Source organism: Chroicocephalus ridibundus, chromosome 2 (assembly GCF_963924245.1).
Source record: "Chroicocephalus ridibundus chromosome 2, bChrRid1.1, whole genome shotgun sequence".
NCBI classification, from domain to species: Eukaryota; Metazoa; Chordata; class Aves; order Charadriiformes; family Laridae; genus Chroicocephalus; species Chroicocephalus ridibundus.
Window position 1 is genome coordinate 20063476 of NC_086285.1, and position 25123 is coordinate 20088598.

At 41.8% G+C, this 25123-nt stretch overlaps 1 protein-coding gene across 2 annotated transcripts in view; it reads right to left on the reverse strand.

Moving 5' to 3' along the window:
- KIAA1217 (KIAA1217 ortholog) overlaps nucleotides 1-25123 on the reverse strand; it is a 371004-nt gene that overhangs the window by 336428 nt on the left and 9453 nt on the right. Inside the window, exons 2-3 of one of the 2 annotated variants that reach the window (XM_063324651.1) lie at nucleotides 22837-22932; nucleotides 19240-19343 (exon numbers count right to left, since the gene is read on the reverse strand). In XM_063324651.1, coding sequence (XP_063180721.1) covers nucleotides 19240-19303 — 64 coding nt within the window. In that variant the 5' untranslated portion in view covers nucleotides 19304-19343; nucleotides 22837-22932. The remainder of the gene's footprint in view (nucleotides 1-19239; nucleotides 19344-22836; nucleotides 22933-25123) is intronic. The other variant, XM_063324650.1, reaches the window with a different exon arrangement.

Genomic DNA, 25123 nt, shown 5'->3' on the forward strand with positions numbered 1-25123 from the left:
CTCCCACAACAGTATCAAGCATGTCTTAGGCATAATTATGTTTTATGGTTATAAAAGTTAGCATTGCTGGAATGCAAGAGGACTAAAAGTACAGTGCACACACAAGGTTCATAACGCAGCCCTTCTCGTATGCGCAGGAGAAAGAATACCACCCCATAAACAACTTCCCCCCCCCCCGCCATAACTCCTCATCTTCAGGCATTTTGGGACAAGAAATCACCATATCAATCAGCACAACTTTCAGAAGTAACAGCAGGATTTTTTTTTTTTTTCCTTCCTAAGGCCAATTATTTGCTCCTCTGTAGACATGCAGACATTTTTAGTAACACTTCTGGATAACCAGCTTTATCAGCCAGATGGTACATTTTTTGGAACAAGAGACATGGACTGTTTGTTTCACTGCAAACTGGGGCAATCCATTTTGATAAGAATTTAATTCACAGTTAATACAGATTGTTGGCATCTGGTTTTATATGAATTGATTGCACAGCGAAATCAGGTCAAGATCAGTTCTGGGTAAGAAACCGACAGATCTAATGGTGAACTCTTGTCAATGCACGTCATCGTGGAATTTGGCTAACAAGAAGTTGTCCATGGCCCAGCAAGACAGAACATGTGTTATGAGTGACCCCCACCAAAGCATTTAGAAAAAAAAAAAAAAAAGGGAGGGAGGTGGCAACACTGGCAAATGCTCTCCCCCATTTCACTTCGGTACACACACCACCAGCAGAGTCCTTTACATTGTGACATACAGCTATGCTGCTTAATACTTGTGCTTCATAGTACCTAAGTTAAGAAGAGCTGAGGCAACAAGAAGTAATTAGAAGACTGATACATTTTCACATGAAATACACATCTTAAATTTTTTTTTTTTTTTTTTTTTTTTTTTTTTTAAAAACAGCTTCAGTATAGTAGATACTTTTCAATCATACGATAATCTTCTGACCAGGATCATTGAAAGTTCCAAGAATTGCACAATATTTACATCGCATATACAGCAATTTCCAGAGCAATTTTCAGCAAACTGATTCACTTTGTTTCTCTCCAAACTCACACGAGGGCTTTCTTTATCACATTAGGAAGCTTGTAAGTGAAACCATTTTTCAGGAAACATCATTTCAGAATACATACTTAAAGTTCAAGCAACAGATAGATTTTGAGAATGTGAACAAAATTATGACCAGACCTCAAAATGTTTACTTTAAGATTTGGCATGCGTACAGTGCAAGACTACAAAATTGATGTGTATCACAGAAGATGATTTTATCCTTTGCGTAATAATACCTTTGATAGAAAATAGAACATGCATCATATTCTATCTTCCGTTTACATTATTTTATAGTACCTGAACTAGATCATTTAAAAGCAGAGTTATGAATCCAATGCAAAACGGACGTTTCCTGCACATCTCAACTGTTTTCTGACAGAGACTCTGCTAGAGTCACAACCACAATGAGAAGGAACAAAAATGCTTTCCCATCAAGTGGGAAGAAACAGTTCCCATTATGCAGTTTCATCATAGAAAGCTCTTTACTCACTGAAAATTAAGGGAGTCAGGTCCCCAAGTCACAAAATACGCAGACACAACAGCATGTTTATGCTGTTCACTGATTTCGAACAGTGAACCCAACCCAAAGCACTGGGGGAAAAAGTCATGACCCAAGGAAAAGATGACTCAGCATTATTAGAGAAGGAAAGTCAGAGGTTTGGTTTTTTTTTTTTTTCACTTGATCTCAGAAATTTCACCTTTCACAGTTCACACGTTCATGTTTTTCTGTAATAATGACAAAGGCAAGGGATTATCACATTTGAAGAACTAAGGCTGCATCTCCCACAATCACAGGATCTGGAGATGAAGCTGTAGATGGCAACACAAGGCAGACAGATAAAAATCTCAATAGCTACCAAAAATCAATCAAAGCATTTCAAGATCCCCTTCACAGCTATTCCCAGCAGCCACCTGCAGGTGATACCGTGCTTCTTTGCAACCACAGAGACTGTTACTGCTTCACACAGTGGCAGGTGGACTTCACCACCACCTCTCCCTCCGTGGGTCCCGTGCAATGGGCCAGCTCTTCTTCCAAGTTTACAGTAACCAGCAGAAGAACAGGAAGACACCCATCCTTTCTGGTGCATATGGAAACAGCAGAGGAAATCAGGAGGAAGGGGTGGGGGGAGAAGAAAAAAGAACAAAGAAAAAAAAAAATAGAAGCCTGCAATACTTGCTGCTGACTTCATTCAAACAACACACGGTCAAAAAAACCACCAAAACTCCTGCAGACTGTGTCCAAGTCTTCAATTCCACTAAAACTGGTTTTGGCTGATGCAGCTATTCAATTTCAGGAGACGTATATGGACAAAGCAAGCCTAGAAAATTCCATGTTTCTCTCTAGTGATTCGCACTTTCCTCTTTCTTTTCTTTTTTTTTTTTTCAATGCAGAAGTGGGAATTTTTGTATAGTTTAAGGTGTAACTTTTATTGCACAGAGGGCTCCATTCCGAAATGTTTTTTTAATGAAACATGAATATAATCTTTTGAAAGAAAACCAGCAAAAATTGAAAGTGGCATTGCAAAATTGTGTCTGCCTGAAACAGCACTGAGAGAAAAAGTGGTTTAAGTCACTGTTAATTACCAATTACCAAACTTAAGTACTGTATGACCATAGGCAACATAACCTAAACCTGAATTTTTGTACCTGCACTCCACAGCTGAGGAAGCAGTGCTGTTTTTACATAAGCGCTATAAGGACAGGAGTTTAGAGCTCCCGCCAGGCACCCAGGACACAGAACACACCACCCAACACATCAGAAGGACGGGAGAGGGGTCACCCTGACACTCTGCCTCACTTCATACTGGTTTTGCTTTGAAGCAAGTTACTCTGTACTGCACTTTGATGAACATTGCAGTGGATGTACACTTCATTGCTAACGTGAAGTTTAGCCAGCTAACATGACATTTCAGACATAAAATTTATTACTTCCCACATTTGTTAGTTTTACAGTAAAATAGCAGCAAGTTATTGTTAATAACTTCTGGCATCTGATAAAAGTACAACAATTTGTAACCCTCCAAAATCTTCTAAAATATATAAATATATTATAACAGCAGCAAATAACCTCATCAAAAATGAAAAACAATGTACAGCTCTGACAACATAAATCTACAAGTTAAAACTGCAGAAGAGACGGATGGGGGGTTACATTTCATTTCAGTAAGCCTCCTGGCAATCTTTCAGCAGCTGCAAAAGGACAAGGCCCACTTTATTCCATCTATTTTAGCATTCTCTGAATACCACAGAAGGCCTCTAATGATTTGTGCAACTGGTAATTATTCCATCTTTCTGGTTGGCCTGGAAAATGCCTCCAAAGAGTGCCATACCCTTCCGTGGGACGCAGCACTAAATCCGTCCTCAAAGGCAAGACCTCAGCAAAACAGCTCTAAAAATCTCATAGAGGTTAAGGCCAGGAGGACTATTCGATCATCTAGTCCCATCACCTGCATTTCACAAAACATTACATTTCTCCCTCAATCCCATTTCAAGCCCAATGACTCTTTAAGACATGTCAGAAAATGTTTGTTCTACAGGTGAAATACCTGTATTACAAAGACGGCACTGATGCTGTAACATGATGGAGAACTGACAGGCTATGACCAAAATCCCAGCACCCAGCTGAGACACCACCAGTCTCGAGGAGAGAAGCAAATTCACTTTAAAGTCCAAGTCTTATGACTATGTGAGTAAGAAATGTCGCATCTTCCCAAAAAACAGGGCACTCTGTACAACCTCCAAGCTGTGACTGCCCCCCAGAGCATCCCCTCTGCTGCTGAGAACTTCTGTGGCTTCTGAGAAGGGCAAAAAAACCCAGAGAGAAACCCAACCCAAATATATTTGGCCAACAGCATCTCAGTTGCATTAAATCCTGACTTGGGCAGCTGAATCCACATGTGTAAGATCCGCTCACAGGCCCTGAGCGCAGAGCTGAGGGGGATTTAAGCACATTTGCGGAAACACAAGCAGTTCTGTTCTCTCCATGGCCCATCGGAGAACAGGAGGATACAGAGGCTCAGATCGCAGCCCACAGAGCAACTCGCTGGCCATGAAAGTAAGGTCATGGTACTGAGCTCGCGGAGCTCTGATTAGCAGCACTTGCAAGAAAATACCACAGATGGTAAATTCAGAAACAAATGCTGATAAACAGGTTTAAAAGAGTGCATCTCTGATATTTTTATATTTATATTTTTTATTTTTATGAAACCCAGTGGAAAACTGCAAGGGAGAATCTGTATTAAGAAAAAAATAACAACTAAATAAATAAGTCAGGGATACCTGTGAAAGAACTTTTATGGACTCACCTAAGCGTTCATTGTGATTTAAAACATAAAATCTAAAAAGCTGAACAACTCTAAACTAAAGTGTATGATTCTTCAAGGATTATATAACAATTATTTCCCTGATATTTAATATAGTCCTTTGAAAAAGGGGCTTTAAAAAAAGAAAAAGGCAAAGTAAACACGCAGTGCATACAGCTCTACTTCAGGAAGCTAAACGGCAATCAGTCCACTGATTTTCTTAATGAGAATAAACATTCTCTTTCGTTCAGACTGTGTTCTCATTTATCTCGGGCTTCACATAGTATTACAGTGGCAACCATCACTTCTGCTGGATGAAAGCAAGACAGGATATTACCGCTGGCAGTGTAAAAGATAAAAATAATAATAATAAAAAAACCCAACAAGAAACCTTTCAGTCTCTACCGTTTGTTTTTTTTCTTTGTTTCTTTTCCTCTTTGTTTCCTGCCTTATGTGCTGTTCAAATCCCTCTGAACATCCTGCCCTCTCCATTTGCTTTCCTTCAATTGACAAGGCAATTTAGCCCAATTTGACCAATAGTCTACATAGGATCTTCTTCTCACTGCTTATTCACTCTTCTCATTTACTGGTGCTCTTGGACAGAAACCAAACATGCCAACATACTGTTTTCTCTTAATACTGTTCCTTCTCTCAGTCTTTGCCAATTCCACCAGCACAGTGAACAGGTGGTGTTATGACTACAGAGCACTTTATTATTTCCTATATTATAGCAAAGAATAATACCGTGAAGCGTTCTTGCCATCACATCCATATTCACAGCTCCCTTCCCTGTGTACCTCCCTCATTCTTCTTTCCAAATTGCAGCTGGAAGAAGGCAGAAAGGTAACAGCTTTGTATTTCAAAGAGAAATGAGCGTACCCAGCACACTCCTAGGATCAACATCATAAATTGGCTGGGAAAGGACAGGCAGATACTAGCCCAAACCTGCATTTCTTATGTGCCCTTAGGTTCGGGCAAGCAGAAGCAGCCTGTTTTGTGCCAGGATGCTCATATGTTGTAACAGGAGCAGAGAGCAAGTCTCTTTTCTCCCTTCCTGCCTCTCTGGACAGTGTTGGAAGCGCCTCGTGGCTTCTGACCATGAAAAGATGAGAGGTTCAGAAACACCTGCCATGTCTGCCCTGCAGCCTAAAGCTGAATGTAGTCAAAGTCTGATGGGTCAGTGCCATCACGTGCTGCTGGGTGGTACCATTCCAATGCCACCACCACGCAGCAGGGACCAACACATAGCAGCAGGTGCCACTGGGGTAACCTCCAATCAGGGAAACCCCAACATCTCCACCCACCACCAAAGACAGCTCAACAGTGCCCCAGCTGCCCCCTTAAACAGAAGGGCATCATTCTCCAAAATACCTTCACCCAGGGGACACGCTCCCTTCTCCTCCCCATTTCTGTATATAATACCTTATACCCTCATCTTGTGGGTTCGAACTGCTCTAACAGTTAAAGAAATATATTAATGCAGATCGGGGAGGGTAGAAAATACAAAAAAAAACCCAAAACCAAACCCCAATACACACTGCCTGTTGAGAAGAAGGAACAGAAGATAATCCTACCCATCTCTGAGGGGATGCAAAGGGACACTCAGTTGTGAGCTTTTGGAGGCCAACTCCTTTTTGGATAGACTTCTGACTTTACAACGTCTTTGAACGGAAAGTTAAGTATTTGCTATAATATTTTAAGAACACTTCAACAACATAAAAGGTCTTCATATTGTAATCCAGATTTTTCTCTTGCACTTTTCAACTAGTTTTAAATAAAATTGCTTTGAATTGTGTGTTGTAGTCTATCAACAGTATTTCTGAGGCTAACAAAAATTCCCTTTCCTGCCAACGTCCAAAAAAGTCTAAATGTTTGTTCTCAGAACAAAAATGGTACAAGATAAGCATATACGAACTAGATTATAAAAAAGAAAAAAAAACCAACCACCATACACAGCCACTCTGTCATTCCCAACCAAGTATAGCTAATTTGTGGCAGTTAGCACATTGCGCATAGCACAATTCACCCGGCCATCCGCTGAGCTGCCAAAGAAATTCTGGGTGGCGGTTTGCGTCGGAGCTTATCAGCGGCGCTGACAAGGGATGCCGGTGGATCAGCAAACACCTTCTAAAACATGCAGCAGTTTGGCTGCTGTTTCTACCTGTCAGCCACTTTTCAGCGAGCTGTTATCAGGAGAGAGAACACTTAATCACAGCTCTCCAACAGCTAATATTAAAGGAGAGGGCAGGATGACTTCTGGCAAATTAAAGTCAGCTGATATTATCACCCTTTCCCTTATAGCCACACTGCTCCCCAGACCAGCGTGGGATAATTTTAATCCAATGCTGTAAGACAACCACAGTTTTTGTTTTCTCCCATATCAGTTGCCTTTTGCGTAAAAGGCTAGGGCTTGGCCAAGAATGAGCTTGTGGAATTTTGGTTTGCTAATGCAGGATCTGATTCCCCAATCCATAATTTAACTTACACTGAATACTTACTACAAAGGTATCCTTATTAGAGAGATAAAATTTCTGTGAAGCACCACTTTCTGAAAACCTTCACCATATTATTTACTTAGCAGCTAATGATTGCTCTTGGAGGCATCAAAGACCCCTTTACACAGAAAGATCTTAAATGTAATGTGTGTCACAAAGAAATTACAGTGAGAGAGGTGGTCCTTCAGGGGCCGTGGCTCTCAGACATACTGCTTTTACTGATGCTTTTTAAAGGTTTTTTTCAAAAGGTTTCAGTTTTATCCTTTTAAAGAAGAACAAGCCCACACCTCTAAACGTGACCTAGAACTCATTTTCCTTCAAGAACTTCACAGAAATTTATGATTGCAAAAATGCCTGTGAATTTCTGGCTTTTTCCTTCCTTCACTACTGCTATCTCAAGACTGTAAGCCTGATCTTCCCTTCAAACCCAATTTTTCCACTAATATTTTCAAGAAATTACTGCATCAACAGCCTGACAGAGGCACCCTTGAGAGGTGTGAACGACTACAGACAGGGAGCTGGGTTCAAACTCTTTGATAAATTGGTCTGAGCAAGAAGACTCCAAGAGATGCACAGAATTGCAAAATTAATTTTCTTCTTGAATCCATTAGCAGATCTGAATAAATTAGTTTTGACAAACAGCACATTCTCACTGACCACAAAAAAAAAAATGACAACATTGAAATGCAATCTGAAGGCAGTCCCGGAGCTGTATGGAAATAAAATACCTTCTTACAGCAATGTTGACACCGGCACACTGGATTGACAGAAAACTAGAAGTAAATTTTCAAATCACAGCATCCACACGCTCTGAATTTGGTAGCTTCACTGCTCAGCATAAGCGCTGTCACTGCGTGCCAAGGATGTGACTATAGGGTGAGCGTCCACGTTTGGAAAGCCGGACTGTGCCAGCGTCACAGCTCCTGTCCAGGACTGATCCCTTCATCCCACAGCAGCGTTACGGGGCTCAGCTGCCCTCGTACCCTACAGTCCTCCCACAGCCAACGGCAGTTTGCTTTGATTTGTTAGCAGTGAAGCCAAAAGAGATGGAGAAAGCTGTTCTATCCTGGCAGAAGCCAAACTTTTCTGATTATCTCGTCCTCAACAAAACCCAACATGTATTTGTGACACAACGGAGCAAGGACAGCGCTGCAGCTGTGATGATTAACCTGGACAGCTGTAACTCTTCTGCTTACTATGAAGAACCAAAGAATTGCCAGGACAAACAGCACAGCAGATCAACAGGTAAGAGCACCCCAAAGAGGAGCAAGATTAATTTTAAATAAGACTAAATATTTAAACAAATGTAATATTGAAACAAGAAAACAGACCATAAGCAAAACTGGATATAAGTTAACATATACATATATGAACTCATGCCACACTGTGCCTCAACACTGCACCCAGAGCTCTTCAATTTTTATTGATTTTGTTTGGCAGCTATGTCACATCGACAGCAACTCACACAAACTCAGCAACCCTCCAAGATGGCATTTCACCAAAATAAAAAGAAAGCACTGTTTAACCAGAGCTTAAAGCATTCCCTTTGACACAAAATGAGGTATGTCACTCTGGCACAGGCCACAGCGGGAACCAGCTCGGGGTTCAGCTGGAAGATGAAGGCACTGAAATTCGGGTCTATGCACCCAGGTCCCAACACAGGTGCAGGGAGGGGTCAGCTCCAGACTACCACCCATGCAGCGACATTGCTCTTGTGCAAGCCCATAGCTAACAGGGGCAGGAGGAAAAGGAGGCATCGACTTGTTCTTTTGGCTGCCAAAGGCAAGAGTCATGCAGAGCGTGAAGGATTCTCATGCATGCAATTCCTTCCCATCATTAGGGGATCCTGAGCACGTATCATCTGTCCTCATGGAGCGTGCTACGGACTACCCAGTGCTCTGGGACAGGGACTCCCCTTTCCCCCTGGCCTCTGCATTAGGATGTACAGACCCTCCTATGACAAGGGACAGGACAGGGAGGCCCCTTGTCCCAGGCAGTGCCCCAGTGGCCACAACCCGGGAACGGAGCAGTTACTGATGCTGAAGGACAGACCTTCAGTAAGCATCAAGGGAGACCCTCTAGACCAGCTCTACACAAACCTTCCCGAGCTGAGAAACTGCGGTTCAAGTTCTGCTGCGAGCAGGGCAGAGAAGAGATTTGAAATTGGATCTTTTCCCTCTAATATTTTACTTACCAAGCTAAGGACACTCTCTGATTTTCTGTCTGCGGGTCACTGAAATGTAATGACATGCATTAAAAGGAATTATTTTTAAAGCACATCAATACAATAGCCGTGGAACAGTATCACCAGTGCTTCAGAAGAAAAACCCACACCAATATTCACATCTTTTATTCATATATTTTAGTGAGACTAAAAGCTTACATAGTTTAAGATTCACATAAGATATAATATTGGATGTGCATGAGGATGAAGACTGCGAAGAGTCCTTACTGTTCTCAGGTTCCTGCATGCAATGAAAAAGATTGATGGGCTCTGGAAGAAGCCTCCCTATGCACACACCACTGTATTTCAGGTTTGTTTGTTCGGTTGTGTGGGTTGTTTTTTTTCCCTCCCCACCCCCCTCCACATCTACTGGTCTAGATCATTTGGCTAAAGAGACAGAAGAGAGAGTTATCAGGTTGGACAGTTGTATTCCTTTCCTTGCAGACAGTTTTAAAGCTGTTTGCCATGACTATCAAAGTTTGTTTTTTTTTTTTTTAAACTCTGTTACATCCACCCAGGAGACAGAACAACACTAAAAAAAGTACTAACATAACAGTGGTAGAGAGGGAGGAGAGCTCATTTAGACCAAACTGCACATTCACCGATCATGCAAAAGATTTTTGTTTGGCTTTTCTCATATTTGCATGGCAAGTGCTGGGCATAAAACTCATCCCGAGGGAGCACACAGAGCATCCCTCTGCTTTCTGCCTCAGCCAGCAGCACAAACCAGCACTGCGCTGCAGAAAGGAGGCTCCCACCTGGGAGACTCCACCTGATGCTAATGGTCTTCCTGTTCATGATAATTTTCCTGCTTTTTAGGACATAAGGAGGTAGCAACTGTGCTGTTATCAAAATAATTTGTCTTCAGATTTCTCATCCTTTTTTAAACATAGGATGGACCTAAGACTGAACCTGAAGTACTTAGCAATTTCCTACTGTAAATGAGGATGCGTCTGAGCTAGCTACTATATTTTTCAGCTGTATTTGAGAGTTTCCTACTACATACTATCAAAAAGGCTGCTAGCTCTAGATGAAGAGGCTAGAATAACTCCAGAGAGCATTTCTTCTGTCTGAGGAAGGGTTCAATGTGATTTTGAGTGAACAGTTAGTCACCTATAACAATGTTTTTAATAGTGTGCTGGGCCACTTGGCCCCAAGCCACATGCAAGAGGTATGCACAGCCCCTCGGCATTTCAATTCTCAGCCATAGATTACGGCTGATTTCTGTGGCGCGCATGCAAGCAGTGCTGAGTTTTACTTAATCTATTGCAGCTAATGAATCTTATGAAGCTGATTCAATGACTCGGGGATTCCCAGAGAGAATGAATCCTGAATAAAGTCATACAGCTACAATTCACCTAGGTAAAACACATAGAAGAGTGACAGGCAGAAACAAGCTGCTAACAACTTTGGATTTAGTTGCTTGTTGGTGGTTTTTTTTGTTTGGTTGGTTGGGTTTTTTGCCATCATCTGAAGTACTATTAAAAGATGGAGAGCTGCCATTATTTATTAATTGGGTTGTTAATTTAAGAATCTTGCTAGACTGCACCCATAAGAGCAAATGTTTGTGCATAAACATAGCACTGTAAATACCGAGTTTTGTTTTGAATTAGGTTCTTGCAATGCTAATCCACGATTTCCACTTTAGGATTAAATCCTTCCTACGCGGAACCCCTTGTTAGGAACACTCACAAACTGCACCTAAAATGCTCATAAATACCTATTAGGAGACAGCACTTTTCTGAAAAGGCACATAAAAGCTGTGCTCCAGGAATAATACTAATTTCTTGCGAGCCTGCAGATGGAATTGAAGTTACCGATTTTGACCTCTGGTGATGGCTATCGTGCACGACAGCATTAGCAGAGGTATTCACAGCTAGAGCACTCCACCAAGACAAACGGTTCCCAGTGCAGTGCTTCCCCTGTTCTCACAATGCACATTTCTCACCCTGTCTGCCAGAATCCAGATTTGTTTTAGTTACAAGACCATCTGCTTTTTGAAAGGCTTTTTTTTTTTTTTTTTGGATGACAGATGGATGAGGTTCAAATTCTTGTTGTAACCAGCAATGAATTTTTACAATTCATTGTCTCTGCTGCTTACTGTCTTGCTTTAATTACTTGAAAAGAAGAACTCTCATGGGGGGGGGAGAAAGAGTTTTCCAAATGCATAAAGATTTTAAAACCAAAATAAGCATATAAAATACATTTCTGATGCTTTAACTACAAATAGTCTAGCTCCAGGTTTGTAACCTACTTCTGTAATCCTGCATTGGCTCAGGTTTCTCTTTCATGTCCCAGAATAAAGGGATGTGGAAGCAGAGGGAGTACTTTAAGGGGCTATCTACAGTGTTATAAGCGCCATATTTCCCCCCCCAGAGTCTCACAATATCATCTGGCTCTTTCAAAGTCTTAGTTCTTGAAGTCTGGTGTTTGCAGAAGAGCCACGCTTACTTTTAAAAAGCTGACGAAAAACACAATAGACTTCCAGCCCTTAATATTTAAGAAATAAAAACTTTAAAAAGTTGGTAGACAGATTTATGGGTTTTGCTTAAATTCTTTCATATTTTAAAAAACCTCGCTATTTTCATTTCATATTTAATACCCTTTTTGGAGTGACAAGCTTGGAATAAGAAATAAACTCCCATGATACCACTAAAAATATAGCAAAAGAGTCCCCATTAATACCGCACTGCCAAGCTGGCAAACCTCGACCCACAAGCCACAAATTATACATCTACTAGCCACGAGCGCCCCGCTACATACCTCAGGAGGAGGGAGGCGTCGGGAAGTGCGTCAAGAGAATAGCGGGATGTGGGGGCCCCATCGCTGGCCACGGCTGTATCAGGTTTGCGCCCTGGCTCCAAACCAATGCCGCTACGTTGCCTTCAGCCTCAGCGCTGCTCTACTTACTGCCCCACGGCCAGGGACTGGGATTAACCGCTAGCCCCTGCCCCACCACGGCTCCCCGGCCAGTCATGCATGCAGCCCCAAAACGCAAGGCGTGCTCAGGTTGGGGAGAGCTTCAGGCAGCTAAAAAGCCCCACATTGGCTACTCTACTGCAACAGGAGACTTAAGTTGTGTGTGAATAGGGAACGGAGGGGAAGGGAGCCAAAGAAGAAATAATTGAGCAAAACGCTAAACAATCCTCTAGTTTACATCCCTAGGTTATGCCGCAGACTTGTTCCATCTGTAAAAATATTTCACAGTGAACTACATGCCATGTTTATATTAATTTCTTAACAATAAAAAGTGCTGCCCGTACAGCTGCAGGCACCAGCCTCGCCGTGTGCCTCCCGTGCCCCGATACACAGCACGCCAGCCTCGCAAACACGCGCTGCTGAGAAGGGGCACATCCCTATCTCAAACCAGGCACAAACACTACAGAAGAATCGAGCCCAGTCCAACAACATTTGGAATCTCTGTCCTCTATTATTCATTCACTACGGAGCCTTTGTAGGCTTCAGCCTTGGTTTCAATGAAGCGACTGTTTCAAGAGGAGAAAAGAGATGGAGGAAAGGAGAAATTCTAAGGAGCAGGGGGAAGCCCAACAGCAGAAACAGAAGTGTAATCCAAGAAAAAAAATAAAATTATATTTTTTGCTCCAGTTGGTGCTTGATTTCCCAGAAAAACCAAAAGCAGATGCTTTAATTTACTGTTCCCATAGTACTGTTCAGTGTGCCTTCATCTATTTCCTGATGTTATTCTCATTTTTCCCTCTCATTTACTAATAAAAGAGATGAGAGATCACAAATAATACAGACGGGAAAAAGTGACAGATAGCCAAGGCATTTTTCATCATGGTAAAAATAATTTTCAAGACAAAGTCCCTACTAACCATGTTCTTCTCTGAGAATGAATATAATCATCTGCTCCTCAAAATCAGTACAGTCTAGATGCTGCCAAGCCTTACAAAACTACCTGGACTGGGGTTTGGGGTTTTTTTGTAAGACTAAAAAAAAACCAAACACTCTAAAACCAAAAAAGCACATTTTATTGACGCACATATTTTCTAGTACAGCAATGATGATTGTTCAATACTCACATCCATTTCTTTGTACTCTGAAGCTATGACCATATTTCACACATTCTTTTTAAACCCTGATTAATTGAACAGAAAAAGATTAGGCCAGAAGGCACCTATGAATTGAAGCCATTTTTCCTAAAGTTATATTAGATCCAAAGTAGCCATGATTATATATCACAGGAGCAATTTATTTAAAATTAAGATAGCAATAAAAGTGGTAGAGAGAAAAGTATTTGAACAGAAACTTCACTGCTGGTACATTTTCCCCTTAAGTCTTATCATCAAAATTCCAGCACTGAATCCTTTTCCCCCCCTCTTTTGAACGCTGGGATATGCCAAAGGTTAATTTTAAAAGAAAACACCCACAGAGGTTACTGACTGATACCTGCTGCATTTCACAAGGTGCTGTCTGCCTGTGCATCACTCTGCTCCACCACCTGCTCTCCTGTACCTGAGTGGCACCACGAGGGCTGCACACTGGTCCTTGCGCCTCACCAGACATTTTAAAGAAAAAAAGTTGATAATTTCTCCCCTACAACACTCAAAGGCAAAATAATCTCTAGATACCTCAGCAATGGCCCATTTCATGGCAGAAACTGTAAAGGAACTGCAGCCAACACTCCCAATGATCCATGGTGGTTAAGTGATGCTACTGTCCTCTCCTGCAAGCTGTGGCCAGCAATGGGAAACCCATCAGCAGCTTCCCTGTAGGTCCCTCAGCCCTCCTGATAACCAAAAATTCAGCCCCAGATGTAGGTGAAAGTCTTAGGAGTAAAAAAACAACCAAACAGAAAACCCAGAAGGAAGCCAGTGTGCTGACACAAAACTGGCAGGGAACTTTGAGGCAGAGTGAAAAGACTATTATGGATAAACACTCTGCATAGGAGGGTTGGCCATACAGATGGGATATCTCCCATTCCCCTGAAAATGGTGATAGATAACAGGGGAAAAAAAAAAAAAAAAAAAAAACAAAAAAACAACACCTCAGCAGAAAAATGCAGAAGCTGGTCCAAGGTTCAAGTGACTGATACATGACATTACCAAAGACCAGATGTCAGCCTGTTTTGGATTGGGGGCCCCATACATGACAAGAGACTCTTCCAAATTTCAACCCTGCAGGGACAGCAAACACCAACTGATCATCAACTGGTGGATGTTGAGCAAAGAAAACTTTGTCACAGAAACAGTTAGAAATCTCTGTATCCTGATACAGGGTTCAGCCCCCATGTCCTTATATTAAGGGGATATATTTAAGCTTCAGATTATGTAAAAGTCCAACATATTTTCCTAGTTACACTCCCCACCGCCAAAAATATGTGTCCTTCTGCAGTTCTCACTGGAAGAATTAGCCATTCTCCTCAAGCTCATGAAAAAGCAAAATTCACCCTCTCCCGTTCCAGAGTAAAGTTAACATCCTTCTTGGAAGGAGCAATCAGGTGGTCAGGATCCAAGATAGCTTTGCAGCTAATAAGGAACAAAGATGAAGAAGTCAAGTAGTTCCTCAAGATACTACCCCCAATGGAGGACTGGCAATGTTAAAGGACAACATTCCTCTGTTCTACACAGAGTCCTGGAAGTCCTCCTGAATAAAACAAGAGGAAAAAAAGAAGTTAACAGCTTTGCAGCTCTTGTCGAGGTGGTAGGAATCAACACCCAGGTGGGCGAGACCCCTGCTTCCAGGCTACATGCTGTGGGCAGTTTTTGTCTTAATATGTACCTGCCTTGAAAACAGGTAGAGGATCCTTGCCTAAAGAGTATGATGCTCTGGGGTTCACCATGAGGCATCGTGCAATTATTGTGTTAATGTTGCCCTGGTCATGCCCACAGCAAGTGCTGAGCCCAGCCTCTCAGAACGACATGTTAGGTGGTCTTCTTATTGGGATTTCAGTGGAAGACATAGTATTTCCACAGCTTGGGGAGGAGGGGGTGGAACTATCATCTCAGAGAGCAGATAAATTTAAGTCTCCAATTAAAATAGACAACTTTGAGGTCTCACCAAAAACGTACTAGGGTAGTGCTGAGGGCTAGAGACCTGAGGCTATAGGAAGTGGTAAATTAATCTGCTCCAGCATGGAAAAGATAAGGAGGAACACGAGGCCTCTTTGTCACAGCTGTGTCCAGCAGGTCAGGATCCAGGAGCTTCTAAGAACTACATCTTGGAGCACAGAAGAAGGTAAAAAGGGTCTTGCAGTACTCATTCTTACAGACCATCTGCCCCTCTCAGGACCTTGCAGTCTTCAGAAGAATCATTTTGCAGATATTATTAAAAATATACATATATAAATGTCTGCAGAGATAGGGAAATGCTCTCAGTGCTAAGTCTCTTCACTTGCCAGGTCTGAGATGGAATCCAGACTGCCCAAGTAAATATGTTCGCATGTATATACACACACACACACCCCCACCCCTTTTTATTATTTTTTTTAAAAAACAGGGTAGAGCTTAAAAAAAATAATCAGCAAATCGAACATTTGGTCAGGATGCAGTTTCCTCCCATACAATCCAATCACGTCATGAAAATAGCTGCAATACAAGTATCCCATCAAAGGATGGGCAAAATTTACTTTCATCCCAGGAAGGAAGGAAATTAATAAAAAGGAGGGAAGGGCTGGTAGAGAAGTGCTGTACAACTAGGGTGTTCCCTCTCGATTAACATCCAAAGAAAGATGAAGGCAGAAGAGACATGCAGAAACCACAGACCCGCAGACACAAACAAAAGAACAAGGAGAGAAAACAGGCCTGAGAGCAAAACTGGCAAAAGAAAAAAAAAAAAAAAAAATCAGTGAAGTAAAAGAATTCTGACTCATTCCAATGACTGAGAGAAAGTGAAAATCATATGTCGGATACATCTGTTTTGCTTATGCACACAGGCACAGGAAAGGCAAGGTGCAAGTGCCTTGTGCGTACTGTCAAGTAAAGCCCATTGCCAAGTTGGGCACCTGCAACACAAACACCCAACCTGAATACATACACAGAGATGAGGACTAAGAAGGAAAACCTGAAGTGAAAAATACCACACAATCCAGGAACATACACACAGTTTCTTTTCCCACAGGAAAAACAATAGATTTGAAAATAAAAAAAAAAAACTTCTGAACATGCAAGTTTGGTAAGTGATGAGCATTTAATGCAACTAGCAAATACACATGGTGACTATCAATAGCAGTGAGAGTAACAGCAATAAAATAGCAATAAACAGTCACAATATTCCCTTTAACCTCCTCATTTTTACAGGATTCTCCAAGTACAAGCCTGGTAATGGTGCAGGGGAGGGACAGGCATGGTAGTGCCAGGTTCATGAAGCTTGAGCTGCTCAACAGCCTTCACCCCCTGCTCCCCAGCCACTGCAGCAGCTTCTTTTCAGCTCCTAAGAAAAGAAAATCACCTCCCTGAACCGGAGATGGCAGAAAACTCCATCTCAGCTCTGGGAATCCAGGAAAGTTCAGCCAAAGCTGGGGAACAGCCACATGCTGCAGCTCCACTCCACTACAGGACCATTGCCATTTTGAAATTAAGTTGCCCAAAATGGACCAGTTCCCTTTGATACTATCAAACTGGTTAAAAACAGTTATTGGCATAAACAATGATCAACCTGCAGTGCATGGCAGCCATGGCTGGATGTGAATCAGCTGATCCAAAAAAAAAAAAAAATAAGCTACTGCTGGAAAGGCTCACACATAAAAGCACCATTAAAAAGAAACATAAGGCAAATTCCTACCAAACTAAACCCACCCTATTCTAAATAAATAAATAAAAGAAGTGAACAATCAACTGTGCGAAGAGTTTAAAAGAAAACTCTCTGAAATAGATGTGCTTAAAGCAGATACTAAAGGTTGGAGTGGCACTAACCAGATTTACAGGGAAAGACTGAGACACCACCTTCCCAGACCCCACTTCAAAGCTTTGCTGCCTCCCAGCTTCAGTTACTAGCAAAACCCCAAACGGGAGGTCGCTCGCAAGTATTTAACCTACTTTAAAGAAAAAAGTAGTACCTCAAATTCAAAGAGGGTGGCTTGCACAGACTCAGAGCCTGGCCCTCAGCACAGCAGAAAGGTGAATTTAAACTCAAACTGTCTATAGGCAGCCAGTAATGAATGCAAAGCATGATGAACAGGAACAGCTTCAAGCATTTGAGCTAACAGTGATGGTTCAGTCTCATGAAACCTGGTGACTAATCAAATCTCAAGGCGAGAAGAGCAGCACCTACCCAAAAGGCAAGCGAGAGTGCAATCCCTCCAGGGACACAGAGAGCAACCGTGGTCCTTAACGTGTCTATTACCCAAGCAGGACATGAACAGAAGTTAAAGTGACTGTTACCAATGTATTGTTGGTGCTCTGCTGATAACAGTTTGCCAACCAGCTTCATATCAATACAGCTTGACAACAATTCGCGTTGCTTCACAGCCACAGCACTCGCCCACCCCTCAGGCACCAGAGTATTCGCAAAGGAGCTGCCCCAACCACCACCACCCCTTCAGCAACAGATCAACAGGACACAGTCAGTGCTATCAAGAGCCACCAAAGTGGTCCTGTTTAAAAAAAAAATAATAAAATAACTCATTAGCCCTGACGGTGCAGACAGACCCCTCACTCCATTCCAAGGGAACACTCAACAGACTGTCCTCCAAATTCACAGGTCTCTAGACAGAAAAGCCTCTCTCTCTCAATTGTCTTCTCCTGAACAAGATGATGGGACAAGATAGGAAACAACTGGTTAACAGCATGACTTTGAAAGATCATTTCCTGAGAATCAGGCTATTTTTCAAAATCAGCAGCATCTTCACCCATTAATTCAGACACTGACAACGGATGTCAATCTCTGCATCAATGAGTTTGGTACTTGCTAGAGCAACTACAGTAGTAGACCTACAGTAGTGGCCTCAGGGAATTTGAAGAATCAAAATGCATTCTTGTCAGAGTCTAAAATAAATCCAAAGGGCATTGGTCCATCAGCAATCTACGATTTTACTAAACCAAAGGTCTGAGGAGCCACCCCAGCATCAGCCTGAGTTATCTAAATAAACCAGGATAATGTCTTCCTAGCTCTGCATGGTGCATTCAGACTCCGGACTGTACAAGAGGATTCAACTGGAATGTTCTTTGTTGTACAAAACCAAAAGGCAATATTTCTTCACTTCAGATACATCACATCTCTCCATCCCACCCACACACAGATAGAGTTAAAGCAAACTATCAGATGCCAATCAGTACTTTAATTGTCCTCCCCCTTAGACATACAGCCCCAATGAATTAATTCCAAGAGATTCACCTTAGACATAAGGGACTTCTTGCCAGGGCTACTAGGATAAGGACCCAGGTCCAGAAGTCCACAATTCTGTCTAACAGCTGATAACCATCCATAAACCCACAACCACCGACACATAAATATCTTGATTTACTCCCAAAGACAATCATAAGCAGCGTTTGCTGCGGCTCAGCAAGACTCCCTGGCAGACATACTGATCTATAGACCGATAAAACCATGAAGAATGGCTCAATTCCAATTCAGGCACTGAAAACAGCCAAATGCCTTTCTTAGAGGGTCAAACAGGAGGTCCCAGCTACCCACCACACCTCAGTTTTGCAAGAGGGAAATGATTCTACCGGAGTACTGCATAGAGAATAATTATTCCAAAACAGGTCACATCACCTAACGAATTTTAGCAATACATGGAAGATGTAATGGGACTCTCTGTGTGTGAGGGAAATCAACATTGTTCAAGGTGGAGAAGACAATGATTTTCCAGAAACTTATTTTTAAAAGAGAACCTTCCAGAGGCACCTCCTTTAAGCTACCTTCCCCACCCCAATGCTTATCTTTTGTATAAAAAAGGGACAACTCACCATCTTACTGAACATCTCCAGCTCGTACCAATTCAGCCTCTATACCTTCCCCATCCAATACAGAGCCACCCCTCCAGAGGGAACTGCCTCCCAAGCACATCAGAATTTAAAGAAAATGCACATGCAACCATCACTACCCAGCAGAGGATCTTCCAATGCACACAAAGCCAGCAGAGCACAAGAAGATGCAGAAGAAGGGGGCAATGAAAGCAGCCCACGTCACCAGGTTGGTCACAGCTACCACTGTGTCTGAACACACGCGAGATGTGGGCGACTACCAGGGATGAGGTTTCACGCTTACCCAGCTCCCTACAGGGGAGCACCACGCTCCAGCGGGACGTCCAGGCAGCTCTGCCATGAGGCATGCCGGGGCATCGCAGCACGGCAGCTGTGGCTTCAGGAAACCTAAAATAGGGAAAAAAAAAAGTAAGTAGAGAGTGAACGTGCCAAAGACCCTCTTGAAACCAGCACTTCCAGCCTCCCACGGACAGCTGCGGCATTGCCACAGCTGAAAACACTGCAAACAACGCATCATCAAGGTTGACTGACCAAAACATTGTTTGTTAAAATGTAATTAAAGCCAGAAGTATGAGCAATTTAACAGCTACACACGCCAGAAAATATTGCAATGATCTCAAAACCAAACATTTTTAACCCAGTAGCGACGCTCTGCAGGAGTTGTTAGCAAACGGATGATCAGACTTGTAAAGCATCAGCTGCCCTTCAGTGTTCTATCACAAGGCAGAGCTGACAGACGCCTGAAGAAATTATGAGCTCCCAGCATTTGTAATACTATCTTTCATCTTTATTTCACCAGTATCCATTTCCAAGCTTCCCCCATTTGTAAGTTACTTTTAGTCATTTCAAATAAAACATTATATCTAGAAGCAAGAAAGCTAAAGAGAACAACAACATTACTTCCAATCATTCAAGAATAACAGTATGAATTTAAAAATTAACTATGCAATTGATGCAATTTAGGTTCAAAGTGATAATACCCTGAAATAATCAGTATTATCAGAAGTGCACCAAACAGTTACTCTAAATCAACCGGAAGGCTGAGATACAATTACGCAGTTTACCCTTTAACTTGCATCTGACAGTGGTTTAAGTAACATTTCCGAAACTTAAGATCAACAGTCCGTGTTCACAAAATCCTGCAGGTTGATAATCACAGCCCATGCTCTCTCAAAACTTTAGAACAAAGTTATTTTGAAGAACACTGCTTAACAGTAGGGAAGGGAGACTCAGACTGCCCAAAGAGAAAACAAAAGGCAGAATCCCACTGCCTCTACCTCTTCCTGCCTCAGTTTCCCAGCAGAAGAGTGTGGCGCTGGAATGATGCTTCAGTATTGCCTCCCACATCCACGTCTAAATGCACGAGTGGCATTTTTGAGAACAAGCCCAGACGATCTATTAAGGAGAACAGCAGATTCACATCTAGGATTAAAAGGGCTGACGTACTTGAACACGTACAGGTAAGTGAGCCAGAGAGGGCTGCCGAGTTTGTGTCTTCCAAATTGAGAATGGCAATATTGCTTATTTAAACCTGAATGCAGTCTGCACGATCACAACTGGCGTAATCAAAATCTTTTGTATAGGCTATACTTGTTGAAATTAGGTTAATTTTCACTGTAAAGTGTAAAGAGATTCACTGGTTAAGAAATCATATAAAATATCCTTTATCCAGAGATTGCTGTAGTTTAAGGAGAATACAGTTAATTCTTCATATGAAACAGAAGAGGCTAAATTGCTCGAACACAAAAGATAACTCAAATTCAACTACCAAGTTGTGCCCAGCAACTCTGTAATAATTGCATACAGAACACAAACATGCTTTGTTCAGAACTCATAATATCTAATCAGCTATAATTGTAAATTTTATTTTCCATTTGTAAATTACCAAGGGAGCTAACTAGAGAACAGGGGATGTAAAATAATATTCTAGCTGGGGATATTTTGTTAACACATAAGCTTCTACCCACCCCTTCCCTAATGCCTGTAAGGCTTTTCTGCTTCTGAACTTATTTTAATTGTTAGCTTCTCTTTGAAGGTATTTCAACTATAATGCAAGCAATGCTCTAATGAATTCTCAGCTCTGTGCTATTTTTCCAAACAGTTCTTTTACATCATCTACAAATTTGGATGCTGAGATGTAGTTTCCGTGCTCATGCGCGTCTCTGTTTGTGAGGAACGTCAATATTCTCATCAAAGGACATGTCTCTAAGTTTTTAAGCTTTAAAAAAAATCCCTTCTCTGGGTTTGTTGTTTTCTCGCGTGAACCTGTTTTGGCACTTAACCCATCTCTTCCTTCTGCACCTGCCCAGTTCCTGCCCAGCCCTGCTAAGCCATGCAGTTCCACCATCAGGCACAGCTCTCTGGAACCCAGGGGAGCGTTTGCGGGGTCCACCCGGTGGCACAGCCCAGGCAGCACTGAGCCAATCCACTCCACGCCTCTCCTTTACAAGGTTCCTCCCTAGAGCAAACAGATTTGGTAATTCACATCCCTCTCCAAACATGCTTCTAACAACATGTATTTTTCGGATTCACAACCACTTACCCCCCACCCTGAACTCCCAAAACGCCACCAAGAGCTGCACTAGAGACTGGACGTGCTGGGTACCTCAGCAGAAAGCAGACAGCAGTCACCTCGTGCTTAGAGCATCCAGACACCACAGCTCTTACTGCTGCAGGCATGTGCCACGTCACGACTTCCCCATGATGGCATCCGACTACGTTTTGCCACCAACTAAGGTCCCACTGTGACAAGGACCCCTCCAGAAGGGCACAGGCAGTGCAGAGCATGGCGTCCGCCTCTGTCTCCCGCTCCAGCAGCGACAGGCAGATCTTTCAGTGAAGGAAAACTATTGTCAGCTGCATCTCTAAGCTGAACTACCCAAAACTAAATATAATTTAAAAGAGGACTAATATAAGAAGAGAACCAAAGGATACTGGCCTGTCTTATGAACAGATTTTCAATTATCTTATTTAAATAATCTTAAATGTGCTTCTTCAAGGCCAGCGGTCAAGGGAGCCAATACCCCATTTTTACCAGCCCCGCTGCCAGAGGCCCGCCAAGCTCAGTGAAAATGCAAAGGCCAACGAGGAAAAACAGCCAGAAATTCCCTCCATTCCACAGCACTCTGACAAATAATGTATAGACGGGTAGAAGAATTAAGCCATAACTAGCAATCTTTTTGACCCAGGTAGTCATCATCTTGTGTTGTTTTAGGGTTGTTTTTTTTTTTAATAGCAGTTCCAGGTTGTAAAAAAGCAATGACAAAAATGTCACTTTTCTGAAAACAGCAGCTGACAATTTTATACAATAAATAATGCTATTTTATAGTAACAAGTACAACATCAGCAACACAGTAAAGTTAAGATATTAACACTGACCGAGATTATCTCTGTTCTCTATTAATCTGCATTCCTTACAGATGGTTATTTATGAAAATTGAGCGTGAAGCCGAAAGGTTATCTATGGCCATATTAGCAAACATCTGCTTGCAATTCTGATTTCATGTTTGCATGCTATTCTTGGAAAAGCAACCATTTTCGAGAAGTACCAGATGTGACCAAGTGTTCTTAATCGTAAAATATTCGTTTTAGCAAGATAAAAGTTCAGTGAAAAAGCAAGGCCAGGAAAGAAATCATATTCTCTGAACACAGCAACTGCCTCATAACCGCTGCTGCTGAATACTCCAGGGGAAAAGTGTTTCTGAAGAGGAAAGAAAGCAGTTTATTTAGTGTGCCACTATGGATAATTACTCTTCATTTTTAAATATGAAACATTCAAAGGAATAAACGTGAACTCAGTTTCAACTTTAAAGCAGCGAAGTTATGCACTACATGACCTGAACCACCTATTTACTCTCAGGCAGCGGGATTTACACGGTACCTTTCAATCTCCAGTAGCAGGAGCTCAAGCAGCCTTCAAAGTGACTTTGGGGTCTTGAGTTACTCCCTAAAAGGCCTCACCAAGATCCTTCACTACCTACAACAAGGAAGAAAAGGTTAACTTTGGGCTGGGAAGGTGTTGCAGGCAGCGGGTTCTCAATGGAGGGTATATGAGGGAATTCGTGTCGACCAAACCAAGGAGGGAAGATTGCTTAATTCTTTCCAAGACCCTCGCTATGCTTAAACTAGCTCCTAGAAGTAATTTTAAAATAAAGCTTCTGTACCTTCAGAATATTTATTCATTATGTGTGATAGCCACACCCTTTGTGTGAATACTACTATTAATCTGAAAGAAATTTGTAGATAAAGTGTTTGTAATATTTGCATTGCAATACAAAATGAAATATGTACCAATATAGCCCAATTTCATTTTTTAATACACACACATTTACAAACATATATATATATATACACACACATATAGTGTTTATAAACTATCATTGACTCCTGTCTTTGCAGAGACAGTGCTTCTGAAACTTAAGAAAAATTAAAGTCATAATGAAATATTGGAGTGAAAGATTACAAGCTCAGCCACCAACACTTCTTGGCCTGATTTGGGGACTTATTACAGAGCGTAATTTTAAATAAGGAAACCTGAATAAAAAAAAGAAGGAAAAAAAAAAAAGCTACCCACATGTTCACTGCCACCCCCCTGAGTAGTTCAGACTAACTCTGCCAGGTTTGAGAATTACTCTTCTGCTGAACATCTTGTGCAAAATTCTGAAAAAAAGCACTTCACTTATATTCCTAATAAATTTTCAGAATAACACAATACCGTGTAAAGATTCAACTTTGGGAAAGCTCAGCTTTCCCAAATACCATATGACAAGAAAATGTTGCACTGCCAAACTTATCTTCAGTCTGCAGTTCTTCTAGGTTTTTGTTGGGGTTTTTGTTGTTGTTTTGGGGGGTTTTGTTGTTGTTTTTGTTTTTAAATTAGTTCATAGATTTAATTTAATCCCAGACTGGCTAAATAACAACACTCATAACATTTAAAGTAAAACTACAGGTGACAATCAAAGACCTGCATTATTAGTTGATGCTGCTCACGCATCCTTTCATGTGAGGAACATTGATTATCACAAATCCCAATTATTAAAAAGTCATAAATTATCTCTTTACCTACAGAAGGAAAAAAACCCAAAGTAGTCATTTAAAAAGTGGATTTTCCCCTTTTTTGTTTCCCCATTCCTGAGGCATGAGAATTCACATGAGGGGCAAATGACACAAAAATCTGCTACTGCACATACAAAGTAGGTCCGAGAGCTGCCCTGAGAGCAGGGGACTCTGCTGAGGGGGGAGTCATGCCACATTAAGCTACATAAAATGTAACCTATTCAGGAAGGCAACGGCTTGAGGACTCTTCCTGGGACAAGCAGGGGCAATATGATGGGGAAACGCAGAAACAAACACAGCAGAAACAGAGCAAAGGGAGAGCAACAGGAACACCAGAAATCACCCATTTAATGCAAAAGCACAAGCAGATCTGAAATCCTTCCAAGCCTCTTCCGCAAAGATGCACGCTTTTGTAAACAGGAGTAGCTCTTAACATACTTTCCGCTTGAAATGAATGCCTCCAAATGGAAGAGTAAAGCAGAAGAGCTTGCGTTTTGGACATATGAAAACATCCAAATGCCGTTCCTTACACACCTCTGCACCCTTGGCATCATTTCAGGTGTAAGCCAAGGGGCCTGACAGCCGGGGCAGACAGGCAAGTCACACACGAGGGATACGTTAGCTACTGTGCACCAGAACATCTGCATTTAGCTATGATGCCTTGAAATCAGAAGTCTAGTCAAAAAACAACTGTTTTCAGCAATCAGATAAACTATAAAGCTATTATAAACTCAACTGGTTTAGGTCTCTGCAATTCTTTAAAATTATTAAGGATAAAGAGTACCTTTACTGAGCTCCTCTTGCATTAAGAGAGCAAAGCAAGAGGTTAAACAAGTGTAAAAATTGGGGTTCCCTTTGGAGGCAGCTGGGGCAACAGATTCCAATTCTGGATTGTCTCCAAACTAGCATAATCCAAAGAAGCAAAAGGATAAATGAGACCTGTGTTTTAAATATTTACATCGCTGTACCTCATATCTTTGCATCTTAATAATTTGCAGCTTACTCTGTGCCCTTTACAGATATTTGTTCAGAAGTTTTGAAAATGTCAGCCATAAAAATAAAGCTAGGAAGGGAAAGTAAAACTTTATCATTCATTAAAAGTTGCCAGCGAC